The sequence below is a fragment of the Phyllostomus discolor genome, chromosome 9 (genome assembly GCF_004126475.2).
Source record: "Phyllostomus discolor isolate MPI-MPIP mPhyDis1 chromosome 9, mPhyDis1.pri.v3, whole genome shotgun sequence".
In the NCBI taxonomy this organism is placed as follows: domain Eukaryota; kingdom Metazoa; phylum Chordata; class Mammalia; order Chiroptera; family Phyllostomidae; genus Phyllostomus; species Phyllostomus discolor.
This window is the reverse complement of record NC_040911.2, coordinates 59,926,993-59,954,541: the sequence shown is the minus strand read 5'-3', so window position 1 is coordinate 59,954,541 and position 27,549 is coordinate 59,926,993. Positions and strand designations below refer to the sequence as shown.

Here is a 27,549-nt window from a genome sequence, read left to right as displayed (position 1 = left end):
GAACAGTCTTGTTTGACTGTAGCAGGGTATATTGGAGCAGAAGTCCCTGGAAACAGGGGAATCTTACCCCCCCAAAAAAAAAAAATCCCTGCAAAAAGGAAAGGGGCAGGAAGGGTACCCACAGAGCGGAAGGCACAGTTTTTAACATATGTTTCATAACAAAGGCAAAAAAACAGTCCATGTCTTCCTGAAGGGAGGATCTGTGGAAGAAGGATGATGCCTGGGGCAAACTGTAAACATGACTGTGAGAACATGTACCAGCAGAATGGCTTATGACATAGCTGGGGCAAAAGCTCATACAGCACCTGCAGTAGCTGTGGTGGCTGGATGCCCCATCCAGGATAGACAGATGCACATGTGCTTGCATGTGGTTGGGGAAATTTTGTCCTGACTAAAGATGGCAGCTGAAAGAGGGTCAAAGACATTGGGGAGGTAACAAAAATGGCAGACACTGGTACACCATAGGAAAAGCTGGACACTCCCACTAGCTTATCACACACATGGGATTTTGTGAGGGCTTTTCAAAGAAAAGGTGTGAAAAGGATCTGCCTCTCTCTCTCTCTCTCTCTCTCTCTCTTGCTTGGTATGGAGAAGTCCTGCTTACTTGGTGTGCAAGCTCTCTCTGGGATTTAGTATTTGAACATTCTGGGCCTCTGGCCTTGCTCCCTTGTGGTACCAGAAGATGCTGGGCCCACTGGGTGCTTAGGCCCCTGATGGATGAGAGCCTACTCCTGGAGACAGGGTCCCACACTGGAATAGGTACGTTCCTGGGCTCCAGCATCTGGGACACCATGATGCAGTGGAGTACAGCACATAGTTTTTGGACTGCTACATGGAAACTGTGAGCAGTGCACCCCAGATCCTGAAAAAGAGAGCTGCTCTGGGAGGATGGTGACTCTAAAACCCACAGGGCACATACCAGAAAGGCTGGATATTTGTGTGACCGGCTTCAGGACAGATAAGGAAATGGGGAACTTCTGGGCATGACTTTGTTTATAGTCTTTTGGGGAGCAAAGGAAGCTCTGGGTCTCATGAGAGAGAAGGGGTCAGGGCAGGAGTGCTGTCCATTCCCCCAACGTTAGAACCCTGTTAATAAAAACCTATTTCCTTTAGCACAAATCCCTGGGTCATGTGGATTAAATGTGGTAAGTGGCTGAAACCCAGTTTTCACAGTTATATACGAGGGCAATCTTCATAATAACTACTATAATTCTAGGTTGCCATAAAAGATTAAAATTTTTTTTTGTAAATAGCTATACTTTTTAGGACTATTGTTCTGCAAGGTAGAGTGTTCAATTCTTTGAAAGTTGAGGGTCCCATTTCTTTAACTAAGACTTGAGTCTCTTAGAGCCAAATTAATATCTGAAAGGGATATGTCACTGAGTTGGGAGTTCTGTGATGTTTTACAGTATACTTCATTTGCACAGAAATTTTCTTGGCATTCACAAGTGACCTATTCTGTAACCTACTCATCCTAGCAGGGGAGTCTTCAATTTAGGTGGTGAGTGCTTTAACAGCTTTTAAGTGCTTGACTCATGACTGCTGATTTTGCTGCTTAGGCTTTCAAGATTCCACTGACAATAGATCTATTATTTTTTCACAAAAATTTTTGTTTATAGTGATGGATACCCTAATGACGCTAATGGTCTGAGTCACGCCTCTGTTTGTTAGGCACAGTTCAGCCTGTCACTGTTGCACTTTTAATAGTATTCTGATGCCTCTGAGGTCTACAGAGCAGGCAGAACCTCTACTTTCTGTAAGGTGACCCCTTGGGGTGTTACTTTTGAAACAGTCAAGAAATGTCATGGGACAATCAGCTCTGGAAAATGAATGGTAAATTCAGTTTCTGCTTCTCTGTGTTAGTTAAGACTCATAAGGCACAAGTGCCAGAAAAACAACCCAACAGGCCTGTTTCACATAATTAAGAGGTCCAGAGGAAAGGCTGACAGTAAGCACTGCTTAGTGCAGGAACTCAAGTGATATAGGTGAAGTGCTCTGTATTGTCTCTTGACTTAGTTATTTTGCCCCCTGTAATTTGGCTTCATTCTCAAACAGTTGCTTTGGATCTCCTGTCTTCTCATCTTCATACCCAGGAGGAAAGAGAGAGCCTACTTTTCAAAGAGTTCAAACAAAATCCCACCACTAAGCCAGGACACCCCAGGCTTGGGTGATGTGCCATCTTTAAGCCTATCACTAAGGCTTAGGGGAATGGGCTGTTCAGACTGACTTAGCCAAGGTCACATTCTCTAAACCATGGCTCAAAATGTGAAGTCACCTTCCTTGCTCACAGGTGGAATGAGAGGGAAGGAGAGGGCATTACCACAGGAATCATTATCTTGCTGTTTTATCGTAAGAATGCAGGGCACTCTCTGGTTTGTAAGTCAATACCCACCTCAAGGACTATTTGGTGATGTTACCTCAACATGTATAGTGTAATCAGTGAGAAACACACAGGGCCCAAGGGGTAACCATTCCTCCACACCATTTATCAGCTGGTAGCCATTTAGGAAAGGCAGGTATTTTACTTAGCTTGTTCCTTGGGAGCCTGGATTTGGGTAAAAGAAAAATACGTTGCTATTCATGATCAAAGTACTTCACTAAAAGGGTAGATCCTGTTTACTAGGAAACACTTTATTTTCTGAGAACCTTGATGGGTTTAGGAAAGTTTAGAAAGAGCTGAGCTGCTCTCCCTCACAGAGGGAAAATTGGGACCAGTTGAGGGATCCATAGGGAAAGGACACAGTGGACAAATAGGAAATGCCAAGGAGAGAAAAACAAAGAAATAAGGTCAGTGATTCAGTAGGGTAAAGGTCAATTGGCAACTACCTCTAGTAATGAGGTCAAGGGTATTTCAAGGACAGCGATGCAAAGTGCTGAGGTTGAAGATACCAAGATCACTGCTCCACAGAAACCTGTAGAGCTATCTGAAATTTCCACAAACGTTCAATGACTTAACCAGTGCTTTAGCTGAAGGATGTTTCTGTGTGATTTTGTTTGGTTGTGTTTTATTTACTGGGACTCAAGGAGAGGGCTGTGTTATATATTTGCAGAGATCCCTGGCACGAAAAGCATGTCTAGATATTGATATGACTTTTGAGAGAGAACCCTGCACCTGCTGAAAATTGCAGATGTTTGAGAAGCAATTGGACTTTCAGAGGAAATCTAACTGAGTTATAGTTAGGCAGTTCCTTTCAGAATTAGTTGGGTAGTATTTCAAAATTCCAGTGCCTAGGCCCTAGCACAGACCAATTGAGTCAGAATTTCTTAGGGTGCAACCAGGCATCACTCTTTTTTAAAACTTTCCCTGTGATTGCACAGGCAGCCATGCTTGAGATTATTTATACACCTTATCTGGTCTCAGTGAGCTGGGGACCCAGCTGACATCCGAATAACACTTAAGTGTATCTGACTCTGGGCTGCATAAACCTCAGATGATACTGAGGTGACACCACCCCCAAACCCCTCAGTAAACCCAATGCCAAAGGTAAGATGGCAGAATAGCTGCTTTGAAGAGAATCTGCTCCATGTTTGGGTTACCATTTGATGCACTGCTTCTCAATTTTATGTGTTTTTGTTCACACAGTAGAGTACAATGAAGAGAAACAGGTGACTAGACAGTTGTCTTCCCATGACCAGCTCTCTAGCTTGACCATGTAGGCTTGGGACAGGGTTGATGTTTTCCCCTCTCTGCTTCTTTTGATATTATTTGTGGCCTTTTCCAAAGCCACTCCTGACTTCCTTCATCTCATAGCAGTAATAAGCCACAAAACACCAATCCTCTAAGGGCCTATTAATCATGAGACACCAAAACTGATAAAATAAAAACAGACAAGGTCAATAATTTTTTTCTATCATCAATGAGTAGTGAGACATAGGGTAGGAAATATTCCTGAGAGAAATATAAAATATCCAGGCATAAATTTCACAGGAAACATGAAAGATGCATAAAAAGTTACATTATATGACTGAAGAACATAATAAGAGCACAGACACATGGCAGGAGGTTTTTGAAATGAAAAACTTGGATATTAAATGTCAATTTTAGGGTTTTTTTGCTAAATGGAAATATACATTCAAAATCATCCTAGTTTAAAACACAATAATTCTTTTTGAACTTAAAAATTATTTTTCATTTTGAAGAATAAATACATTTAGAAATAAAATTTATCAAAGAATAAATAGAATGAGCCTTTACCTAATGGATATTAACACAATATATTTAAAATGGAGTAGTTGGCACAGAAAAATAAACCCTGCTAGATTTAAGCCTGAGATGCAGAAACTGACTGACAACCTATGACACTATACAAGTGATGGCCTTTTGAAATAGCTCTTAGAAACCTCACAGGAAAAAAAGTGGCTAATAATATCATTTGAAAAAGATGAAATACTCATGGAACACCATATAAAAATGTGTTAGCATTCTGCTTGGAATACTATCTATTTATATAATAAACTGAGCTGTTCTAGGTGCTTTACAGATGTGAACAAGTGGAAGAGAAAGGGGCTTGTACTGTCCCCTTACTTATGATAAATGGAGTTCATGGAGAGTAAGGAGCTTGCCCTGGTCACACAACCAGTGGAGTTGTTATCCATGCCTCTGGCTCTGGCTTCAGCCTCTTCACCTGCATGAAGGCACACACACACACACACATGGTGTATCTCAGATACCACGGCTATATCACAAGTCACCTTAACACTTGGAGGTGTGGTACAACAACCATTTTCTCATGCTCACGGTTTTGTGGACTAGAAATTCATAGAGAGAAGCTGGGCAGTTCTTGCATGGGGGCTCTCATGTGACTGCTATGAGATGACAGTGGAGCTATAGTTACCTGAGAACTCAGCTGGGATGGGCATCCATGGTAGCCCATTCAGTTGGCTGGCAGCTGATTCCGGCTTTGGTAGCTCAACTGGGGGCTGTTAAGCAGCTATCAGCAGGGTCTTCTCCAGCATGGCCATTTTGAGAAGTGGGGCTACTCACATGGATGCTGGCTTTACCTGGGGCAGGTGTGCAAGAATGCTTGGCAGAAGCCCTGGGTTCTTCCTTGATCTCATCTTGAAGGTCACAGGGTCACTTCCTCCATAGTTTTTGGTTGAAACAGTCACAAGCACAATCAGAATCCAGAGGCAGTTCATAGACCCTGCCTCTCAATTCAAAGAAAATATGGGGCCATATTTTAAACCACTACAATATATCATAAGATCAATGAAAAAATATCTAAAACTTATTTACTATTTACTTAGAGCCAGTCATTGTGCTAAGTCTATGAATGTGGATATTTTATATAAATTATACACTAATATTTACATTTAAAATAAACATCAAAGTGAAACCATGCAGTTGCAGGGCTGTGCTTCCCCATAAGACATGCTGGTCTTGGTGATGTCCAGGTTAGTGGGTCAGAGTACTCTGGGTTGCATTACCTCACCCAGAGCCTCAGAGTTGAGGCATCCACAGGCTAGCCCCCTACCTGGTGGGGAAACTGGGTTGGTACCAACTGGAACCCTGTGATGTTAGCTGTAAAATAGGAGGCCTGGGTAGTGGAAAGGGAAGGGAGAAGAGGCAGGGGGCTAAAGTATGGGAGGCATTGGTCAGCAGAACTTGTATGCTCAGCCAGACCCTTCTCAGCACCCCCATCCTTTCACTGTACCTCATTCTTTTACCTCCAACTTCCAGGAGGAAGAAAGAATTAAATTGGAAGTGTCCCAAAATCATGGCTTTACATGAAATCAGCATGTCATTGCAGTGCCTGGATGCTGCTTGCTTTCGTAAAATCAAGATTTTTCTCCAAGTCTGCAAAGACCCTATAGGAGGCCTTTGGCCCAGGCCACCACTTCTCTCTAAAGTCTGATTTGCCATGCCCCTCTCCCCAAAATAAACATGCCATTCCTAAGTCCAGTCACACTTCCCCTTCCCCTACAGGGCCCAGGCTCAAATATCTCCAGCTCAAGGCTTGTTGCGGGGGGTGGGATGTTTCACTTCTCTAATGCCAAAGCTCGTTCCTTTAAAATAAAGTCGGGGGTAAGCAGGCTCTGCAGCCAACTGAGGCCAGAAAAGGCATAAATGCTTGAGGACCCAGAAATGGTCTGGTAGGTGTAAATTACTAAAACCCTTATAGACAACAGCTTGCCAGGATAAATCAGAGAAGGTGTTGTTTTCACACTTTCTTTTCCAAGCCTGCATCTGACCTTGATTGATTTTGAATCTGACTGGCATTTCCCCAATCAGTTTTAAATATACATATACTTTTACTCTTCGACTCCTAATTGGTGCCTATAGGCTCTTAGGTGGGGAAGTAGATGTAAAGCATTATTTCTTTAGTCTTTAGGGAATCTGAGCAGTCACATCAATTCCAGAGGTCTGATCAGCTCAGCTGAAAACTATGGATCTGCAGAACCTTGCTGAGAAAGGCCCTGGGCTATGGGCTCCATCTAAACTCTCCTTCCTGTCTAGACCTTGCTCACTGTCTGACTTCTTTTCTTTCTTTTTTTTTTTTTTATTTCAATCATTGTTCAAGTACAGTTTTCTCCCCCCTACTCCCGTTCCAGCCCCTCCACCCAACCGTCCCTCCTTCCCCCCATTACCCCCCACCCTTAGTTTTTGTCCATGTGTCCTCCAAATTTGTTCCTGTAATCCCTACCCATTCCCCCCTGAAATTCCCTCTTCTCTCCCCTCTGGCCACTGTCAGACTATCCCCTATTTCAGTGTCTTTGGTTATATTTTGCTAGTTTTTTGTTTTGTTTTGTTTTGTTGTTTAGATTCCTGTTAAAGGTGATATCATGTGGTATTTGTCTTTCACTTCTTGACTTCTTTTCAAATATAGCAGCCAAGTCTTCAGAACCAGCAGCGTAGTTCCCCTTCTCTATTTTTACTGGTTATCAGCAACCACTAGAGCCAAAGGCCTGGCTTCCTAGGCCCTCTTCATGACTCAGTCATCTGAAAAAGGGCAGCATATTCTCCTAACATGCCACTGTGGCCACGTGTACCAGCTTTTGTCCCCTCCTCTGCCCTCCAGAACTCTTCTTAAAGTAACTGTGTAAACCCTTCAGGCACATCCCCAAACAGTGAACAATTCAAGGAGTAGCTGATGTTATTTTTTATTGTGTAAAATAGGGGCAGAACATGTGCACCAGGGATAGGTCATCTAGAAAGCAATTAAGAGAAACAAGTTAGAGCCACTTTGCTATTCAAACAATGCTCAAGAAGCCTCTATTTGTTGTCTGGGACCAGCACACTGAGGGGACTCCATCAGGGTGGGGGAGTGCAAGTGAGAGGCAGCTAGTGTGGTCCAGCCCGTCACATCCTCTATGTGTCCTGGCAGCTGGACTTCACCATGGAGGTCTTGCCCAACCAAGGAACAGTATATATCTGGAAAGAGCAGAGTGCTTTCTACAAAACAGAAATGAGAATGATGGTCAGTTAGAGTTACAGTAAAAAAGGAAATGGCCAGCACCAGATCTCAGAAGTGCAGGTGAGGGACTATGGTTGTTTGGTGGAACTCTTAGACCCCTATCCTGCTCAGCCCCAGACCACTTTGCAGGACTCTGCAGTGAACTCTTGGTAACCTATCCCATCAGTCCAAGTCCAGGAGATGGCTTCCTGTTCCTCCTCCCCACAGGAATCCACACTGCTATACCCCCTACACGGCCCTTTAAAGAGAAGCCCAGGTAAGGCAACACAGCCCCAGAGGGTATAGTTCCCTTCACCTCCAGTGGGCCAGCACTAAGACAGGTCCAGAAGGCAGAACCCAGGTCCAGGAAACCTTCCTGAAAGAGGAAGTATGATTGGGAAGGTAACAAGAAGGTCATCTGAATAGAAGGTGGAAGGTCTCCCCACAGGCTGAGACATGAAAAGAACTGTTCTATGCAGGGGATAGTCTGGTGTTCAGTGAACAGCGCAGCATGAAAAGATTTCTCCCCTTATAGGCCTCTAATACTCGCTAATGTCTTCTAGTGGCTGATACTGAGGTTACAGGACCCCATGTACCCTACCAGCTGCTCCTCCAGTCAGCAGACACATGGTACCCAAATGTCCCAGCTTAAACATCCTTATACATTCAAATTAGAAATCTTAGGAACCAGCACACACACTGGCACCCTTTCCCCCATACACACCCCAACACATGCACATTCTACCTACACCACAGCACTCATCCATGACATACCCCCACAGGCACAAACCCACCCCTCTGCCCTGCATATATGGCCTCTGGACAACATCAGGCACATACCTTCCTCAGGTGTGGCTGGATATGGAAGGGACAGCTGGCCAAGTTGGGCTGGGACTTGGTACATGTGGTTCGACCTATTTCTACATCCAAGAAATAGTTCAGCCCGGCCACGACCTGTGCATGTGAAGAGTAAGATAGGCTTTCAAAACCTGCCCAGGTCACATAGGCACAGTTACCTTCATGTTATCACATATAGGGCCAACATCCATGGGTTGCCAGAGCCAGCACCCAGAAGGCACCCAGCCACCTCCTGATGGCTGGCCAAACTGATGTGCGTCAGGTCCCCCTTGTAACTTGCTTACAGAGCAGCTCTGAAAACGTGTTACACAACCTGGCAGGAAGAGAGGCAGGAAAATTGAAGGTGGAAGCCAGACACCAAAATTCTGCCAGAAGCTAAAGATGCAGCTCTGGGGAAATAGCCAGGGTGTCAGCAAATCAACCATGTTAGCGCCAGGAGCCAGGGCAGAGACTAGGACAAAGAGACAGCTCTTCTGGAGCCAAGGCTGGTTCTGCCTCAGGAAGACTCAGATGACAATGACTTTGAAACTATAATACAGTTAGTAATATTCAGCTCCTCAAGACTCATTCCATGTAACTTAGTTTACTCATGCCCTCACTGAGCAGTAGGAAATTAGACATTTTTCACACATACACTCAGATGCTTGAGGCCAATAAAAGATGTCCTTTGAAAGCCTGACTTTTAAGAGTTATTTGTGATGGGAACACTTCTAAAATGTGTTATACACCTCATGTCTTTTACATTTGAGATTACAGAAGTGAAGCCTGTCCTCATATAGGCATGCTTCAGACACACCTCATGAGAACTTAGAAAACCTTAAAATGAAGGGCCTGAACCAGGCTTCAGATTGTCAGATATAACTCAAGCAAGTCCTGTGATCCCTCTGGTGTCAGTTTTCCACATGGGCCAATGAGCTATGACACCAAGTTGGTACAGAGGAGCAGGCTGGTGGGGACCTAGTGAGCAGGGGGTGCACATCTCATCCAAAGGGGGGAGTGCTGGCCAAATGCTGCAGGAGAAATGGGTCTGATCTTGACCCACTATCTGATGTTTCAAGAGGAGGTGATAACAAGCCCTACCAGGATTGTCCAACCTTTTGGTGTCACTTGGTTACCTTGGAAGAAGAGTTGTCTTGAGCCACACATTAAATGCAGTGTGACATGTAATCACAAAAAAATCTCATAATGTTCTAAAAAAATTTACAATTTTGTGGTGGGCTGCATTCATAGCCATCCTGGGATGCATGTGGCTCATGGGCTGCAGAATGGACACCCCTAACACTAGCACACAACACCACACTTGGTTGCTGTGTGGCTATGTTCTGCTCATCAGTGGAATGCAGACCAGATAGTCTAAATTCCAGGCTTCCTTCAAGGACAAGCTCAAAGTCCAGTAGCCCTTCCTGATGCTTCCTCCCTTCCCCTTCTGGACTATGATGACTCCCAATCTGGCCAGAATCTCAGTGCAGGCTGGCAGAGGCAGGGCCAGGTGTGATCCTCTCTAGGCTACTATATATCAACTATCTCCAGCTATTGGTGGCAGGGCACCCATTTCAGGGTGGAGAATGAGACTTCAAAATCTAGAGCCTGCTCCATGGGTGGTATCTATGGCAAGAAACAATGCTCCAGGGCCCTTCCTCCAGGATCTCTTGGCAAGTTTGGATTTTTATGCAAGACCTTCTGCTGTAGCACCCAATTGGATATACCACTGGCCATATCCTGAACTCCTGTGTTTGCTGGTACCCAAGGGGTGACCAAGTGAGCAGTGAGAGCCCTCCTCAAAAAGGATGTTTGGAGTGCCTATGGCCCCAAATACCACTTCACATGGAGGATATGAAGATTTGTTTAGTGGCACCTACTGAGAGGAAACTAGGAGAACATGCCTCTTCTGCATGACCCAAATCTTGAGAAAACCTCAGGCCAATCCAAACTGAGTGCCAGTCTGCATATGCTGGCTGGACTTTTCACAAATACCAAGATGATGAAACAGTCAGACAGGCTGCTCCAGGGTAAAGGAGGCTGCGGGACAGTGGCTGTAGTGCTTGACCTTGGAGTGTCCTTGGCTATAAAGGTCATTGGTCAAACAATCACAAACATCTTGAATAAGTTCTATGTATTGGAAAATTGTTCCAGCTGATTCCTGATTTTCAAAATTGTACTGAGATTATGTAGGAAAATGCCATTGTTTTTAGGAAATATATACTCTCAAATGATTCAGAGAAATAAATGCATGTACGTACCCCCACACACATGTAGTGAGGGAGGGAGATGGATAAAGCAAATAGGACAGCATTTTAACATTTGGGTAATCTGGATGAAGAATCTACAGGGGTTCTATGTGCTATTTTTGTAAAGGCTCTGTAAGTCTGAAATCATCTCAAGGTGAAAAGTTAAAAGGAATAAAAGTGTTTAAAAAATCATTCAGTGGCAGAGCCAGGAAGGCAGCCAGCTGTGCAGTCTGGTTTTCCTTTGTCTGTAGTCATTTAGTTGCCAGCTCACACTGAGCCCTCAGTCCCATGAGCCTAGGGTAGAGAGCTAAGTGGCTGGACAACGGCCCTGACCCCACGCCACGTCCTTCTACCTTGGCTGGTGCTTGAAAACATAAATGAAGCCCTGGTGAATAAACCCATGAAGGTCCGTGGCGTCTGTGGGCCACATTAAATAAATACTAAGGAAACTGCCTGGCTGAGAAGCACGGAAGAGTGATCCCTCTTGCAAGCTGGGCAGTGGGAACTGTAGGTTGATCTGGTCCTGAGGGCCACGCCCTCCAGAGTTGAAGGCAACTCCAGCCCCCGTCTCCCTGCCAGACCCCGCCCCAGGGGTGTACCTGCTTGCGGGCGCGCACCACCCGCAAGGCTCGGCTGTGGAAGGCGTCGTTGCTTGCTTTGTTGTACTCGTTCAGGGCGAAGTTCAGCGCTTGCTGCACGCCCTCTTCGTTGACATCTGCCTCTGCCAGGCCGCCAGGCATGAGAGGCCTGCTGGGGCTCGCGCCGGCTGCAGAGCTCACTGATAGGGCCAGGACCAAGGAGGCCAGCAGGAGCAGCAGGGCGCGCAGGAACCCAGCCATGGTGGACTCGGTGGGGACTCGACCTAGAGTGGATGAAAGCTAGACAAAAGACGTGATCAGAGAGCCGCGAATACCACCTCCAGCTGGGGCTTTTAATCCTTCTAGTCTACCCTGCTTCAGCCCGCCCCACACCGCCCTCAGCTCCTCCTTTCCTGTCTCGTCACATTCCCCCACCCACTTCCGCAGACAAGGCCCTGTTCCTTTATAGTTTTACTAGCTGTCTGTTACCACTTAACCCAGCTCCTCCTCCAGTCGGCCCCTCCACGAGTCCTAGCCTTCCTCAACCAAAGTCTGTTAGGGCTCCTCCCCCTACGCATTCCATCCACCTCCTCCCCACCACTTCCAGTCCTCTAGTGTGCTCTCAAGCTCAGTTCACCCTGATCTCAACAGAAGGTGTCACCCTTTTCTGGGTCTGGAAAGCTTGTAACCCCCTGGATTCTATTTCTTTCTTTTAAAAAAGAAAAAAATATCCTTCCTGGTCTCGAGCAATTAGTGTAATTCTAGCATTTGCAGAAAAATGGTACCATTTCAAAGACTGGGGAACATTTCATCTGCATTGTGTGCTGGGGAATTTCTTTGCCAAACGTAAGTGAATTAATTAAGCTCTGTTCGGTAAAAAAGTTTGGGTTCTCTTTTTCACGACTCATTTGTTTATTCAACAAACCTTTTTTGGGCTGCTCCCTGGCCAGGGTCTGTATGTGACATGGGACAAGTGGGTGAGTGAGCCTTGGACTTAACATTGTAGAGTGGCTGACCCATAGAGATGTAATGGAATTCTTGTGTAACTTTCTATCTTCTAGTGGACACGCTAAATAATGTAAAAAGGTACAGGTGACAGTTAGTTTAACAATACTTTTATTTGTTAACTGAAAAAAATCAAGGTGAGAGGCAAGAAGTCTTTATTTGAGATCCAAAAGAATAGCTAATCCAGAAACGCTGTTTTAGGTAGAAACTCATATAGTGCAATTATTAATATTTGAATTATTTAAATTTTAATATTTCAATTCTTAATTGAAAATAAGTACTAATCAATTAATAATTATAGAATAGGTTGTTCTAACAGACTCATAGAAAAGTCATATACCAAAAGGCTCCTTATGAGTAATTTGTAGATATTAGCAGTTGTTGTTTCTGCCTGACCAAGGAGCAACCCAGACCACAAGAATTGGACAAACATCAGCAATTCCTACCAGAACCAACAGAAATGCTGCCTGCACACACTGCACCTGAATATCAGGAGTAAAACTGAAGATAGAGCAATGGAACTACATAATGACACATGCAGGAGATAACAATGAGACAACCCGAAGGCAGAACTGAGAAACCGCATGTTACCAGAATTTTATTAGCCCCCCTTTTCCCACATTCCCCTATATAACCTAGCCAGGATGTCTTAGATACTAAGACATGGATGTTTTTGAAGGCATGAGATTGCCATCTTCTCAGGTCACTGACTCCTGAATAAACCCCTTTCCTTCTCAACCAGTACCTGCTTCACAAGTTTGGCTTTTGGGGTGGTCAGTAGCTGGACCTGTTGGTCATTTTCCTGGTTTCAAAGATAAGAATATTTATGAGAAAAGGAAGGGGAATAATTACTTAAATAGAAGGAAGACATTTCAATTCTACAGAAGCAGATAAACTAATATAGTGATACTTATTCTAAAGAATGTCATTGGTTTTCAGTTCTGTAGTTAGGAACTCTGCTTCCCTGTTTTGACTCCAAGAATGAAAATACCTGCTAAAAAAGACTCCTTGTGGTTGACTGGGCCCAAATTCAAAACTGAAATCTAGCAGCCATTGTTGCAGAGGCCTTACATGCACACTGCCTATCAGAGAAAAGCCACAGTCTGTGCTGTTAGCCTGTACACTGTTCTCCTGCATTGTGAGTCAACCCTTGTAAGAAAGTTCCTAGAATAGAAATTCAATCAAGAGATCTGAGACTTTCCTGTCTAATTTTAGGTGTGCAGCTATATCTTCATTTGTTTCTGTACTGACCAATCAGAGCTGCTCCATTTTGACCAATCTGAAGAGTACTATTTTTGACCAATCAAACTGCAGTGATTTGGAGTCCTAATTTGCATAGCAATGGATCAGTCAGGGATGGAGAGGTCATTATTCTGTATACAAGCCACATATTCACTTTCTTGGTGGAAGCACATATTCAATTTCCTTGGAAGATTTTCCCCAACTGGAGGCTACCTCACCTGGGCCACCTCTCCCAAGTTGTTTCAAAATCCTGCTGTTCCTAACCATACTTACCAAGAAAAAAAGGGGGAAGACTCAAATAAATAAAATCAGAAATGAAAGAGATATAGTAGCTGACACCAAAGAAATAAAAAGGATTTTAAGGAAATACTATGAAAAACCATATGCCAACGAATTGGATAATCTGGATGAAATAGATAAATTCTTGGAAATATACAATCTTTCAAAACTGAATCAGGAAGAGTCAGAGAATCTGAATAGACATATTATAACTAATGGTCATATTAATATTTTCAGAAAAACCATTTGATACAATTCAGCACCCATTTATGATAAAAGCTCTCAGCAAAATGGGAATAGAGGCAACATACCTCAACATAATAATGGCCTTCCATGACAGTCTCACAGCCAACATCATACAAAACAGGCAAAAACTACAAGTATTACCCTTAAGATTAGGAACAAACAGGAATGTCCACTTCTTACACCATTATTCAACATAGTACTGGAAGTACTAGCCACATTAATCAGACAAGAAGAAGAAATAAAAGTGATCCAAATTGGAAAAAAGATATAAAACTGTCATTATTTGCAGATGACATGATATTGTACATAGGTAACCCCAAAGATTCCACCAAAAACTACTAGAACTGATCAATGAATTCAGTTAAGTAGTAGAAGACCAAAAAAAAAATCTAGAAATATTATACTTTATACACCAATAATGCATTATCAGAAATAGCTAGGAATAAAATTAATCAAGGATATAGAAGATATATACTTGAAAAATTATAAAACAATAAAGAAATAAAATGAAGAACATACAAATAAGTGGAAGAAAATACTGTGTTCATGGATAGGAAGAATTAACATCATTAAAATGTTAACACTATCCAAAGCAATCTGTGGATTCAACTACATTCCTATAAAAATAGCAATGGCATATTTCTGAGAACTAGAACAAATATTTCAAAAAGTTATATGGAACCACAAAAAACCTAAAATAGCCACAACAACCTTGAGAAAGATGAAAAAAAGTTGGAAGAATTATGCAACCTATGCTAAATATAAGACAAGGCCATAGTAATTAAAACTGCGTGGTATGGGCATAAAAACAAACAGGTAGATCAATGGAACAGAATAGAGAGTACACTCCCCACCCCACACCAATGTATGCCCTTATGGTCAATTAATATTTGACAAAAGAAGCGAGAACATACAATAGGATAACAATAATTTATTCAATAAGTGGTGCTGGGAAAATTGGACATATACATGCAAAAAATGAAACTAGAACATCTTCTTACACCATACATAAGAATAAGCTCAAAATGGGTTAAAGATTAAATTCTAGACTCAAAACCAAAAAAAAAAAAAAAAAAAAAAGAAGGAAAAAAAAACCCTAGAAGAAAATATAGGCAATAAAATATTGGACATTTCTCATAGCAGTATTTTTTTCTTAATCTTTCCTTGGGCAAGGGAAATAAAACAAAAATAAATAAATCAGACTACATAACACTAAAAAGTTTTTTCACAGCAAAGAAAACCATCAGGAAAGTGAAAACACAACCCATTGTATGGGAAAAGCTATTTGCCAATGATAGATTTGGTAAGGGGTTAATCTCCAAAATAAAGAACTCATAAAACTGAACATAAAGAAAAATCCAAACAATTCAATTAAAAAATGGACGAAGGACCCAAATAGACACTTCTCTTAAAAGCACACACAGATTGCCAAGAGACATATGAAAAATGCTGAACATCACAGACCATCAGATAAACGCACATGAAAACCACAATGAAATGCCTCACACATGTCAGAATAGCTATCATCAAAGAGTCAACAATAAACAAGCATTGGAGAGGATATGGAGAAAAGGGAACTCTTTTGCAGTGGTGGTGGGAATGCAGATTGGTGCAGACACTGTGGAAAGCAGTATGGTGATACTTCAAAAGAGTAGAAATGGAGAGAGATCCAGGATAGCAGAGGAGTAAGTGGAAGCTGCACTAACCTCCTTGCAGGTCCAATCTGGAATTACAGCTAAACTGTAGAGAAATCATCTAGAATAACCAACTGAACAATAGCTGGATAGAGGCCTTATGACCACAGGCAGACAGAAGAAAACACTTCAGTACAACGTGACTGGTACTGAGTGTGGAGGAGATGTGAGAGAGATGGCTGGGCTCCCACGAGTGGCAGCTGAACATCCAGAGGGAAGTTTCAGTGGCCGGGGGTGTCCCCCTGAGAAGTGTGGGGTCTAAAACCCAAGCTGGGTTCCCCAGCCTATAGCACCAGAGCCAGAAAGGAACCCAGATGACATTTAGCTGTGAAAAGTGGCATGGTTTCTGTCTGCCATGGAGAAAAGGCTGGAGAGACAGAAAGCCTCTTAAAGAGCCATCACATAAAATTTCATTTGTACCCACTTACCCTGGGCTCTAGCAAAGGGATGGAAGAGTGAACTAGAGATGCTTGAGGAAAATCTGGGGATATGGCTTTGGGGAGGGAACTGAGAGAGAAGCCTCCAGGAACCATGTGCTGTGTCATTCCCCATATTGCAGGTGCTATCTTGCTCAGGCAGAGCAGTCTCCTCCAAGTGGCATCAGCCTGAGGGGGAGTAATAACCCCAACATCAAGAATTACTCTGTCCCACCCTGTGGTGCTTAAATCTAATTGCTGATTATAGCTTAACTAGATTAGCAACTGAGGAGACAGACACAGACTGTGTATTGCTGGAAGTCTCAGACTGACTAGGGCTAGACTGGGACACCCTCTGATATCACCAGGGGCAGATCCAGAGAGAGAAGTCAGTGGTAAACACTGGATTCTACTGAGATAATTTACACCACAGTCTTCTTTATGATTTGCATTACTTTCTCTTCTGCCTAGCTTTTTAACATTCATATCTTGTCTTTCAAGTTTGTACCTATTAGGTCACTAGGTTTTATATTATAGTTTATTTCAAATATCATATTTTACTCCTCCCTTCTCTTACTCCATTTTGCCTTCTTCTTTCTTCTTCTTTTTTTTTAAGATTATTTATTTCTTTATTTTTAGAGAGGGGAAGGGAGGGAGGAGGGAAAGAAACATCAATGTGTAGTTGCCTCTCAAGTGCTTCCTACTGGGGACCTGGCCTGAAGCCCAGGTATGTGCCCTGACTGGGAATCCAACCAGCAACCCTTTGGTTCACAGGCTGGCCCTCAATCCACTAAGCCACACCAGCCAGGGCTTATTCTTCTTTTTATTTTAAATTATTTAAATTTTCTCTCTTGCTGTGATTTGTTTCCATTATGCACTCTTATTATTTCTCTCACCTCCAGCCTCTCAAAACCATTTTTCTTGTCATTAGTCATCTCATATTATTGCCCCATTCTGAAAATACCCTTATTTTCTCTTCATTTTATCATGTCTTGCTCACTGGTTGTGGATATGGGGTGGTTTTGCATTTTTTCCATTTTAGTTCTAGATCTTCATATTTTTGTATTTCAAATTCCAGATTTTACCATTCCCCTCTCATATTCCATTTTGCCTTTGTCCTGTCCTTTCTTTTTTTCCTTTCAAATTTTACTTTTTACCTCTCTTAACCTGGTTTTTAATCTTACTCTTAGTATCCCTTCTCCCTCTAGTCTCTCAAAATCACTTCTCTTTCCTCTAGACATCTCTTAAGATTTTTGTTCTTTCTCTTTTCCTTCTTATTCCCATCCCAACTATAGTAATCTTTGCTCATTGGTTGCTGATAGTGCTGTGATGGATCTTTTTCTCCAATATAGTTCATATATTTTCTCTCTCTTATGCTATATTAAAGAAAATTCTGTTTAAACTTAATACTATATGCTTCCCTTCTATTACTCCATTCCACATTTTCACTCCCTTTTATGTCTGATGTAAATTTTACTTTCTCTCTTCACCTTGTCTCTATTCCCTACTTCTACTAATGTACCTCCCATGACCCTCTCAAATCATAACTGAAAGATATCAGTTAGTCATCTCATATTCACTTTTCCTTTGTTTAATAGTTGTAATCTCTTTACACCTTTATGAAAATTAGCTGATTTGATATTTATAAGGCAATTTTGGGTGGGGAGTTATATTTGTGAGGTGTGGGTTTATTTCCTGGGCTGTTTGGTTTTGTTCTGTCAGTATCTGTACAAGAGTACACAAGACATGGAGGGTGGAGTGACTCTCAGTCAGGCAGAGGTGGGAAGGACCCACCAAAGGATGATCCAACAACAAACAAAACCAAATTATAGCCCAAAAAGCCCACATAAATGGTATAAATGGTATATATCCAAGAGCATGAAGTTCAGGAGATCAAGGAAACTGCACCAATGAACCCCATAGGTCTCCTACTGTAGAAATTTACACCATGAAGATAGGGATCAAAACAGATGAATCTAATACACAGAAATAAATAAGAAGAGTCACCTAAATTAAGTAGAAAAAGAAACAATCCCATTCAAAATGAAAGAAAGGTCCCCACAAAAAGTGCTAAATTAAGTAGAGGAAAACACACAATCAGACATGGAGTTCATAAAATGGTTACAAGTATGCTTAATGACCTCAGTGAGAACTCCAAAATTCTCCAGGGAAGCTAAAAGGAACTTATTACAAACTACATCAGCATGAAAAAGGACATAGAAACTATCAATGAGAGCCAGGAAGTAATGAAGAATACAATATCTGAAATGAAGAACATAGCGGAAGGAATTAAAAACAAGGTAGATGAAGCAGAGGATTAGACTAGCAAGCTGGAAGACAAGGTAGAAAAAAAAAACTTGACAGAGCAGCAAAACAAAAAAGACTTAGAAAGAAAGAAAAGGGTTTAAGGAAGCTGCAGGAAAATGTGAAATGCAATAACACCTGTATCTTAGAGATACCAGAAGGAAAAGAAGAGGATCTAGGGTTAGAAAACCTGTTTGAAAAAGTTATGGCAGAAAACTCCCTAACTTCATGATACAAAAAGTCATGCAACTCCAGGTAGCAGAGAGGGTGCTAATCAAGATGAATCCAGAGAGGCACACTCCAAGACACATTGTAATTAAAATGGAAAAATTCAAAGACAAAGAGAGACTCTTAAGGGCAACAATGGAGAAATAGTAACAAGCAAGGGAGCCCCAATAAGGTTATCAGCTTATTTGTCAATAGAATTGCTAGAAGGCAGAAGGGAATGGTAAGAAATTTTCCAAGTAATGAAAAACAAAGGCCTTCAACCAAGATTACTTTGCCTAGCAAGGCTCTCATTTAAAATGGAAGGTGAAATAAGGAATTTCAAAGACAAAATAAAGACTAAAAGAATGTATTGCCACCAAACTAGCATTGAAAGAGAGGCAAAACGGACTGCTTTAAGAAGAGAGAGAAAGGGGGAGACACATGTACAAAGGGAAAAAATGGCAATGAATAGGTACATATCATTAAAAACCATAAATGTAAGTGAATTCAGTGCTCAAATCAAAAGACATAGGGTAGCTGAATGGGTAAAAAAAACATGACCCATGTGTGTATATGTTGTCCACAAGAGACACAGATCAAAACAGGTCTACATGACTGAAAGTCAATGGAGAGAAAAAAAAATTGCAAGCAAACTGACCTAAAAAAAGTGGGGTAACAATATTTATATCAGACAAAAATAGATTTCAAAACAAAGACCATAAAAATGGACAAAAAGGGAAATGTACAATAATCCAGCATGAAGATATTGCCCTTGAAAACATAGTTGTACCAACATGGCAGAATACAAATATATAAGGAAAACCTTGGAAGATATCAATAAGATATCAACAGCAACAAAGTCATCATAGGGGATTTTAATGCCACACTGTTAACAATGGATAGATACTCTAAAAAAGGAATCAACAATGATACTGTGAAATTTGACACTATAGATCAAAAACACTTATGAATTAAACAGAATATTTCACTCTGAAGAAGTAGAGTATACATTCTTTTCAAATGTACAAGGAAAATTTTCAAAGATAGAGCACATGATAGGACATGAAAAAAGCCTCAACAAATTCAAGAAAACTAAAATTATAGCAAGCACCTTCTTGAATCACAATGGCCTGAAACTAGAAACCAAACTCAAGGAAAAAATTAAAAACACTCAAATTCAAGGAGAGTGAATAACATGTTATTAACTAATGAATAGGTTAATACTGAGATCAAGGAAGAAATCAAGTGGTACCTATAAAGAAATGAAAACAAACTCATCACATCCCCATATCTATGGGTCACAGCAAAAGCCATCTTAAGGAAGTTCATAGCAATACAGGCCTACCTAAAAGTAGATAGAAAAATATCAAACAGTCTAATTCTACATCTATAAGAACTACAGGAACAAAGACCAGAGTGAGCAGAAGTATGAAAATAATCAAGATAAAAAGAATTAAAGAACATAGAGACTAAAAGAACAATTCAAAGGATCAATAAATCTTGGGGCTGGCTCTTTGAAAAGATAAACAAAATTGACAAGCCTTTAAGCAGATTCACCAAGAAAAAAAGAGAAATAAAAACAATCAGAAATGAAAGAGGAGAGATTACAACTGATACAACAGAAATACAGATTGTAAGAAATTACTATGAAGAACTATATGCCAAGAAATTTGAAAATCTAGGACAAATTTCTAGCAAATATAATCTTCCAAAACCGAATCAAGAAGCAGAAAGGCTGAACAGACCAATAATAGCTGATGAAATTGAAGCAGTAATAAATATCTCCCAGCACACAAAAGCCCTGGAGCTAACCCCTATCCTTCACAGATCATTCAAAAAATTCCAAGAAGACAGAATACTCCCAAACTCTTTTTAAGAAGCCAGCATCATCCTAATTCCAAAACCAGAAAAAGATACAACAAAGAAAAAGAACTACAGGCCAATATTGTTGATGAATATAGACACTAAAATCTTCAACAAAACATTGGCAAACTGCATCCGGCACTACATTAAAAAGATCATACACCATGATCAAGTGGGGTTTCTTCCAGGGATTCATGGATGGTATAATATTCATATATCAGTAAACATAATATACCACATAATAAAATGAAAACCAAAAACCACATGATCATATTAACAGATGCTGAAAAAGCATTTTATAATGTGCAGCACCCATTTATGATAAACATGCTCAGCAAAGTGGGAGTAGAGGGAGCATTCCTCAACATAATAAAGGTCACATGCAAGAAACCTACAGCCAACGTCATACTCGATGGGCAAAATTAAAGGTTTTTCCCTTAACATCAGGGACAAGACAAGGGCCTCTGCTATCACCACCTTTATTCAACACAGTATTGGAAGTGCTAGCCACTGTGATCAGACAAATAAAAGAAATAAAAGGCATCCAAATTGGAAAGGAGGAAGTAAAACTGTCCTTGTTCGCAGATGACATGATAGTGTACTTAGAAAACCCTATAGGCCCCACCAAGAACTACTTGACCTGATAAGTGAATTTGACAATGTAGCGGGATATAAAGTCAATATTGAGAAATCAAAGGCATTTTTGTACATCAACAATGAAATATCAGAAAGAGAAACTAGAAGAAATGCCTCATTTCTTTTAGCAACAAGAAAAGTAAAGTATCTAGTAATAAACCTAACCAAGGAGGTAAAAGACCTGTGCTCAGAAAACTACACAAATAGTTTTGTTTCTTCCTGAAGAAAAACATTAAGGAAGACACAAATAGAGGCATATACCATGTTCATGGATTGGAAGAATTAACATCATTAAAATATCCATACTACCCAAAGCAATGTATAGATTCAACTCAACCACTATTAAAACACCAATGATAGATTTCACAAATTTAGAACAAATATTTCAAAACTTTATATGAAACCCAAAATGGCCCCAAATAGCCTCAGTAATCTTGAAGAACAAGAACAAAATAGGAGGTATCGCGATTCTTGACATCAAACTATATTATGAGGCCACTGTAATCAAAATAGCCTTGTACTGTCATAAGAACAGACACATAGTTCAATGGAACAGAATAGAGAGCCCAGAAATAAACCCATGTGTCTATGGTCAATTAATATCTGACAAATAGGACAGGGGCATAAAATGGAGTAAACTCAGCTTCTTCAACAAATGGTGTTTGGAGAACTTGAATGGTACATGCAGAAATGAAACTCAACCATCAACTTCCACCATATACCAGAGTAAATTCATAAAGGATAAAAGATTTTGAGATAAGTTGTGACACCACAAAGGTCCTAGAGGAAAACACAGGCAGTAAAATTTCAGATATCTCACACAGCAATATTTTCACTGATATATCCACTGGAGCAAGGGAAATACAAACAAATATACAAAAAATACAAACAAATGGAACTATATCAAATTAAAAAATACAAACAAATGGAACTATATCAAATTAAAAAGCTTCTGCATGGCTAAAGAAAACATCATCAAAATGAAAAGGGAACAAACTGTATGGGAAAACATACTTGCCAATAATGCCTCAGACCAGTACTTGATCCCCGAAAAGTATAAAGAACTCATACAAATCAACATCAGGAAGATAAACAATCCAATTAAAAATGGGCAAAGGACCTAAACAGACACTTCTCCAGTGAGGACATATAGAGGGCCCAGAGACATATGAAAGGATCCTCAGCCTCACTAGCCATCAGAAAGATGCAAATTAAAACCACAATGACATATCACCTCACACTGGTCACAATGGCCACCATTAAAAAAATCAACACACAACAAGTGTTGGAGAGGATGTGGAGAAAAGGGAACCCTAGTCCACTGTTGGGAATGCAAACTAATGCAGCCACTGTGGAAAATTATGGAATTTCCTCAAAAAACTAAAACTGGAACTGACTTTTGATCCAGTGATTCCACTGCTAAGGTTATGCCCTAAGAATCCTGAAACACCAATTCAAAACAACCTATGCACCCCTATGTTCATAGCATCATAATTTACAACAGCCAAGTGCTGGAAACAACCTAAGTGCCTATCAGTAAATGATTGGATCAAGAAACTGTGGTACATTTACACACTGTAATGCTACATAACAGAAAGAAGGAACTCCTTTCCTTCGTGACAGCATGGACGAAACTGGGGAGTATTATGCTAAGTGAAATTAAGTTAGGCAGCAAAAGACAAATACCATATGATCTCACCTATAACAGCAACCTAATGAACAAAACAAACAAGTAAAATAGAACCAGAGGCATGGAAGCAAAGAACAGACTGATAGTTACCAGAGGAGAGGGAGAGGAGTGTAAGGGGGAAAGAAGAACTGTCTAGTTCATATACAGGTATAAGTGACCCATGGACATGGACAACAGGGTGAGGATCGACTGTGGGAGCAGGTGATGGGCAGGGCAGGGAAGAGCCACAGGGAACAATAGTAATAGAACAACAGTAAATAAAAGTGGAAATGGAACTGCTTCATGACCCAGTAATTCCACTTCTGGCAATGTACCAAAAGAAAAACAAAACTAAATCAAAAGAATATCTGTACTACTATGTGCATTACAGCATTGTTTACAATAGCCAAGATTTGGAAGCAGCCAATGTGCCCACCAGTAGATGAGTGGATAAAAAAGTGTGATGTATTTACACAATGGAATGTTACTTGGCCACAGAAAGGAAAGAAGTCTTACCTTTTGTGACAGTATGAATGGATATGGAGAGTATTATGCTTAGTGAAATAAGCCAGTTAGAGAAAGACAAGTATCATATGATTTCACTTATATGTGGAATCTGATGAACAAAATAAACTAACGAAGTAAAAACAGACTCATAGATACTGACAACAGACTGACAGTTGTTAAGAGTGGAGTGGGTTTGAGGGGTTGGGTGAAAAGGTGAAGGGATTAAGCACCCCCTCCAAAAAAACCCCACAAAACTCATGAACATAGAAAACACTATGGTGATTACCAGAGGAAAAATGGGGTGAGGGGAGGTAGAACAGGGTAAAAGGAAATAAATGGCAATTTGGGGGGAAAAATACTGACGTTTCTCAGCTGTGCTTTCAAAATTGAGCTATTTTAACTCAATGAAATCTCTCTCCCATTACTGTACCTCAAATGAATGAGTCCTGTTGGCATTAAATTGGTAAAGATAGCCTTTTATTGACACCTGTTAATTTAGCATTTTTAAATATAATACAGCTGTAGGCTCAGTTTAAGGGTTATTTTGCCCATTTTTAACTTTCTAAATGTTTGAGGAATAAGACCTTTGAGGCAGTCCCTCTGGGATGGCAGCTTTAACACCATTTTGAAGTGATTCAGTTTATATAATTTTTTACAAACCAAAATATTATTTTAACACATGCAAGCAACTGTTAATGAGATGTTTAACCTTATTCTCTGTGTGCTAAGTCTGAGAACTCCTCGGTATATATTTTGCACTTCCAACAGGTGTCAGTTCAGACTGTTCTCATTTCAAGTTCCCCATGGCTATGTGTGGCTAGCAGCTGTGGTATTGCACAGCCCAGCTTTAGGGTATGTGTGTGGGTGCAGGGATCAGTGATCAATAGCTAACATCAGGGAATGATAAGGTTTTGTTGTAAGTAAAATAGAAGTGGTGAAAAAGAGAGATGGTTGATATCAGACATAGTTCAGGGAGACCTCTTTGAAAAGACAGACATTTAAACTGAAATCTGTGGGAGAAAAAGTCTTGCTGAGACCAGGGGAAGAGAGCCTCAGGCAGTGAGAACAGTCAAGGCAAAGTACTGAAGTGGAGCGCCTCTGACCTTTCTAGTAACAAGAATTGACTGGAGAGTGTGTAAATAAGGAAGGGATATGATTCAGCATCTCAGCTTAGCTGGTGTGTAGACAATAAACTGTGGGTTTGGGTCAAAGGAGAAGGTGCAGGGAAATCTTTACCAGGATGACGCAGGAGGTAGGTGGGAAGGAGACCATGAGGAGAGCAGGCGAGTGAGAGAATGCATGTACGTTGAAACACAAGGATTGTTCTTATGTGTCCCCTCAGGGAGCTACATTACTGACTCTGGTTTTCAGTCTGCTTCTTGGAAAACTTTCTTGATGATTAAGATCAACTTGAACGAGTTTTAGTTACATGCAATAAACACCTCACTTTATGTATCCAGAATGAGAAATTTTAGCTAATGCGTACACCAGTCTCACAACTCCATCATGGTCTAGAACATTTCCATTACCCTGTAAAGTTGCTTAGGGCCTCTACAGTCAGTCCCAGGCCTATCCCTGGCTCTTGGCAATGCACACACCTGTTCTTGTAGACTTGGGTTTTTACCTGTTCTTGCACTTCCCATAAAGGAGGGAATCATGCAGTTTTAGAGCATGTGTGGATTCTTTCATTCAGAATCATATTTGAGCTGTCCCACATTGTTTTTGAGACAGGCTGAGCCTCTCTTAAATGGAGGGGAATGCTCTTCAGCACTTTCTAAACCTCTCCTGGGTAAGTTTAAAGTTTCTTTTAAGGCACTACTGAAAGAGCTTAGTTCTGTGCCTGTATCAGTGGATATGAGTCTATGGAGGGAACCTGGAGAACAAAGAATTTAGCCTGGCACCTGCATGAAGAACCCAGCCCTGCATAGCCAGGCTTCAGAAGCAGTTTAGGGAGCTATAATTCTTTATTAGTGTGTGCTCTCTTGATACATCACACTCCCTCCCTTTCTCCTATCCCTCCACTTTATTTTCAGTAAACCTCTTCTTGTGTTTTGTCTCCTCTCTTTATCTCTTTCTTGGAGAGAAGGCAAGAACCCCTTTGCTAATGACATTGTGATAACCTAATTGTTGGTCCTCCCCCCGCCCCCTGAAAAGGGTTAGGACATCATTAGAACACAGACTCTGAAGTCTTTGCACATGCTTTTTCTTTTCTCCCTTCCCACTACCCAACTCAGGGATGTGTTTACACCATGTGCTAACATTGGCAGAACATTTAGGCTCTGACAAGGATTCATGTTTTATTATTATGAAACTGATACCAATGGGAAAGCCTGTGTACAACTTCTGTACAGAGGCAAGAGAGAATAGGTAGTCTCACCTATTTTGCACTTAATGGGTGGGAAAGGAATCTTTTTGGAAGCTTTTTTTTAAGGATACACCAAGCACTTATTGATTTTTATTATAAGTTATCATTTATTTTCATAAGCTGCATAGTTTCTAGAGCAGCTCCAGTGTCAGAAGCATGACAGCCAAGGGAGGAGGGGCAGGGAAAGGGCATCCAAAGATTCAGGTGGGTGTTTTGTGCAGCAGAGTGCTCTGCCTTCTCTCTGGACCTTACCTCTGGCCATGAGGAAAATGGGGCAGCTCTGAGTCAGATTGAGCAATCCCTTTGGCACCTCTGGGTGGTCAGAGTTTCCTTTCCAAATCCACAATGTGGTTGCTGTTGTGACTTCCCTCTCAGTGTTTGTGCAATCATGCATTTCAGTTGTATTTAACAATCTGAAATGAGGCAGCAGAAGGAAGTTTATTCCTGCCCAGGATCCAATTAAAACTGACATACCAGATTTTTGAACAGGAACTCAGAGGCTGCTCAGGAAAACCTACCCTTTCTATGGTGCCCTCTTCATGCTCCATCTCTTCTGTCACTCATAGAGGAGTTGGATATAGTAACATGGACTTGATGAAGCTTTAGTATGACTCCTCCAAGCTTGCTTCTTCACTAGGCTGGGCCTTGGCTCTGTCCCATCATTGACAGACCTCCTCTTCTTTTCTTCGTGAGAATCCCCTCACCCTGATATCTCTGATCAAGTTTCTTACACCCCACATTTGATGTTTAAATCTTTTAAAAGACTCCTCTTAGGTCAGTTTAGCCAGGATATCCCCAGTGTCTTCTAGTAATGTTCCACTCTCTGACTGCTTCCCCCCAACTTGGCTACAATCCTCATTAGTCCTGGGTATATTTACAGTTGAGTTCCTTCTCTCTCCCATTCCTGTAGTCTTGATTCCTGTTGCACTAGTTTTGAATAGAGTCTTTCTTACCATTTTAACAAGCATCTGAATAATATCTCTTTAACACTAGCACTCAGTCAGGCCAGCGTTCTGACTATCTCAGCTTTTCCTGGAATATGATGAGAGTACTGCTGCCAAGTAGGAACCCACGGGCTGGTGAGAATGGAAAAGGACAGAGAAAGGGGAGGTGTCAGAAAGAGGGAAGAAGACAGAAAGGAAGAGGCACAGGGAAGGTGGAAGGTGGGAAAGTGAGATGCATTTTCCCTGAAATTTTATTATAAAAATTTTCAAACATGTATAAAGTTAGAAGAATTTTATAGCATATATATGCTATAAATAAATATATAAATATATATAAATGCATTTCATAGGAAGTTAAAAACATCAGTACACTTCTCCCCCAAACATTTAAGCATGAATAGCATTAACTGGAGTTCAAAAATTATTTATGGTGAGAAAATTTTTTCACTTGTTATAAATTTGCCAACAATGAAGTACACAAACTTTAAGTGTACATTCATTTAATTCTGACACATGCATACGTGTGTGTAATCCAAACCCTTATCGGAGACAGAATATGACTATCACCTAAGAAAGCCCCATTCCCTTTTCCAGTCAGTTTGGGCTCTCACTCCCAGAGACAACCACTGAGCTGATTTTTTCCACTATAGATTAATTTTTATAATTTTAGAATTTCATATAAAAGAAATTCTACAATGCATCAACTTCTCTGTGTGCCTCTTCTTATTTGGTTTGAAGTTGTTGAGATTCATCCTCATTGTTTAAATTGTATATTTATGTCAGCCAATGGTTGCCTACTCAGAAGTGTCTCTGGAGAGTTTCAGGCTCTGGATCACAGACAGGGTCTGCCATAATGAGGAGGCAACTTTTATTTAATCAAAATTTTTGCTGCTATTTCTCTTTCTTTCTTTTTTTCTTGTTAATCAGTAAGAACTTTCCCCCCCATCCCCTTACCTGCTGCACTTCCTCCCCTCCCTGACCCCTTCCTTCCCTTCCGATCTCCACCCCGCAAAAGCTAATATTTATATAAAGATACCACCATTGGTAAAGGAAAGCCTGATTTTAAAAGACAACAGACTTTTCAAACTTGCCCTCATGTTTGAAAATTAAAGTT

General features: G+C 41.0%; 1 protein-coding gene across 1 annotated transcript; it reads right to left on the bottom strand.

The window, feature by feature from the left end:
- Positions 1-7,080: 7,080 nt before the first annotated feature.
- On the bottom strand, positions 7,081-11,537 carry LOC114506466 (cystatin-C-like). Its single transcript, XM_028524214.2, has 3 exons — positions 11,080-11,537; positions 8,235-8,348; positions 7,081-7,393 (listed from the first exon to the last, which is right to left on the bottom strand). The coding sequence occupies exons 1-3, from the start codon at positions 11,317-11,319 to the stop codon at positions 7,310-7,312; spliced, it is 438 nt and encodes a 145-aa protein (XP_028380015.1). The 5' UTR covers positions 11,320-11,537; the 3' UTR covers positions 7,081-7,309.
- Positions 11,538-27,549: the final 16,012 nt, after the last annotated feature.

What these genes read in the sequence shown, in the direction of transcription:
- LOC114506466 (XM_028524214.2), bottom strand. Translation starts at nt 11,319, where the DNA reads ATGGCTGGGTTCCTGCGCGCCCTGCTGCTCCTGCTGGCCTCCTTGGTC. An exon ending in TGGTGCGCGCCCGCAAGCAG is followed by an intron (nt 8,349 to 11,079) that starts GTACACCCCTGG and finishes TCACATGCACAG; the next exon opens with GTCGTGGCCGGGCTGAACTA. An exon ending in TCCAGCCACACCTGAGGAAG is followed by an intron (nt 7,394 to 8,234) that starts GTATGTGCCTGA and finishes TCTGTTTTGTAG; the next exon opens with AAAGCACTCTGCTCTTTCCA.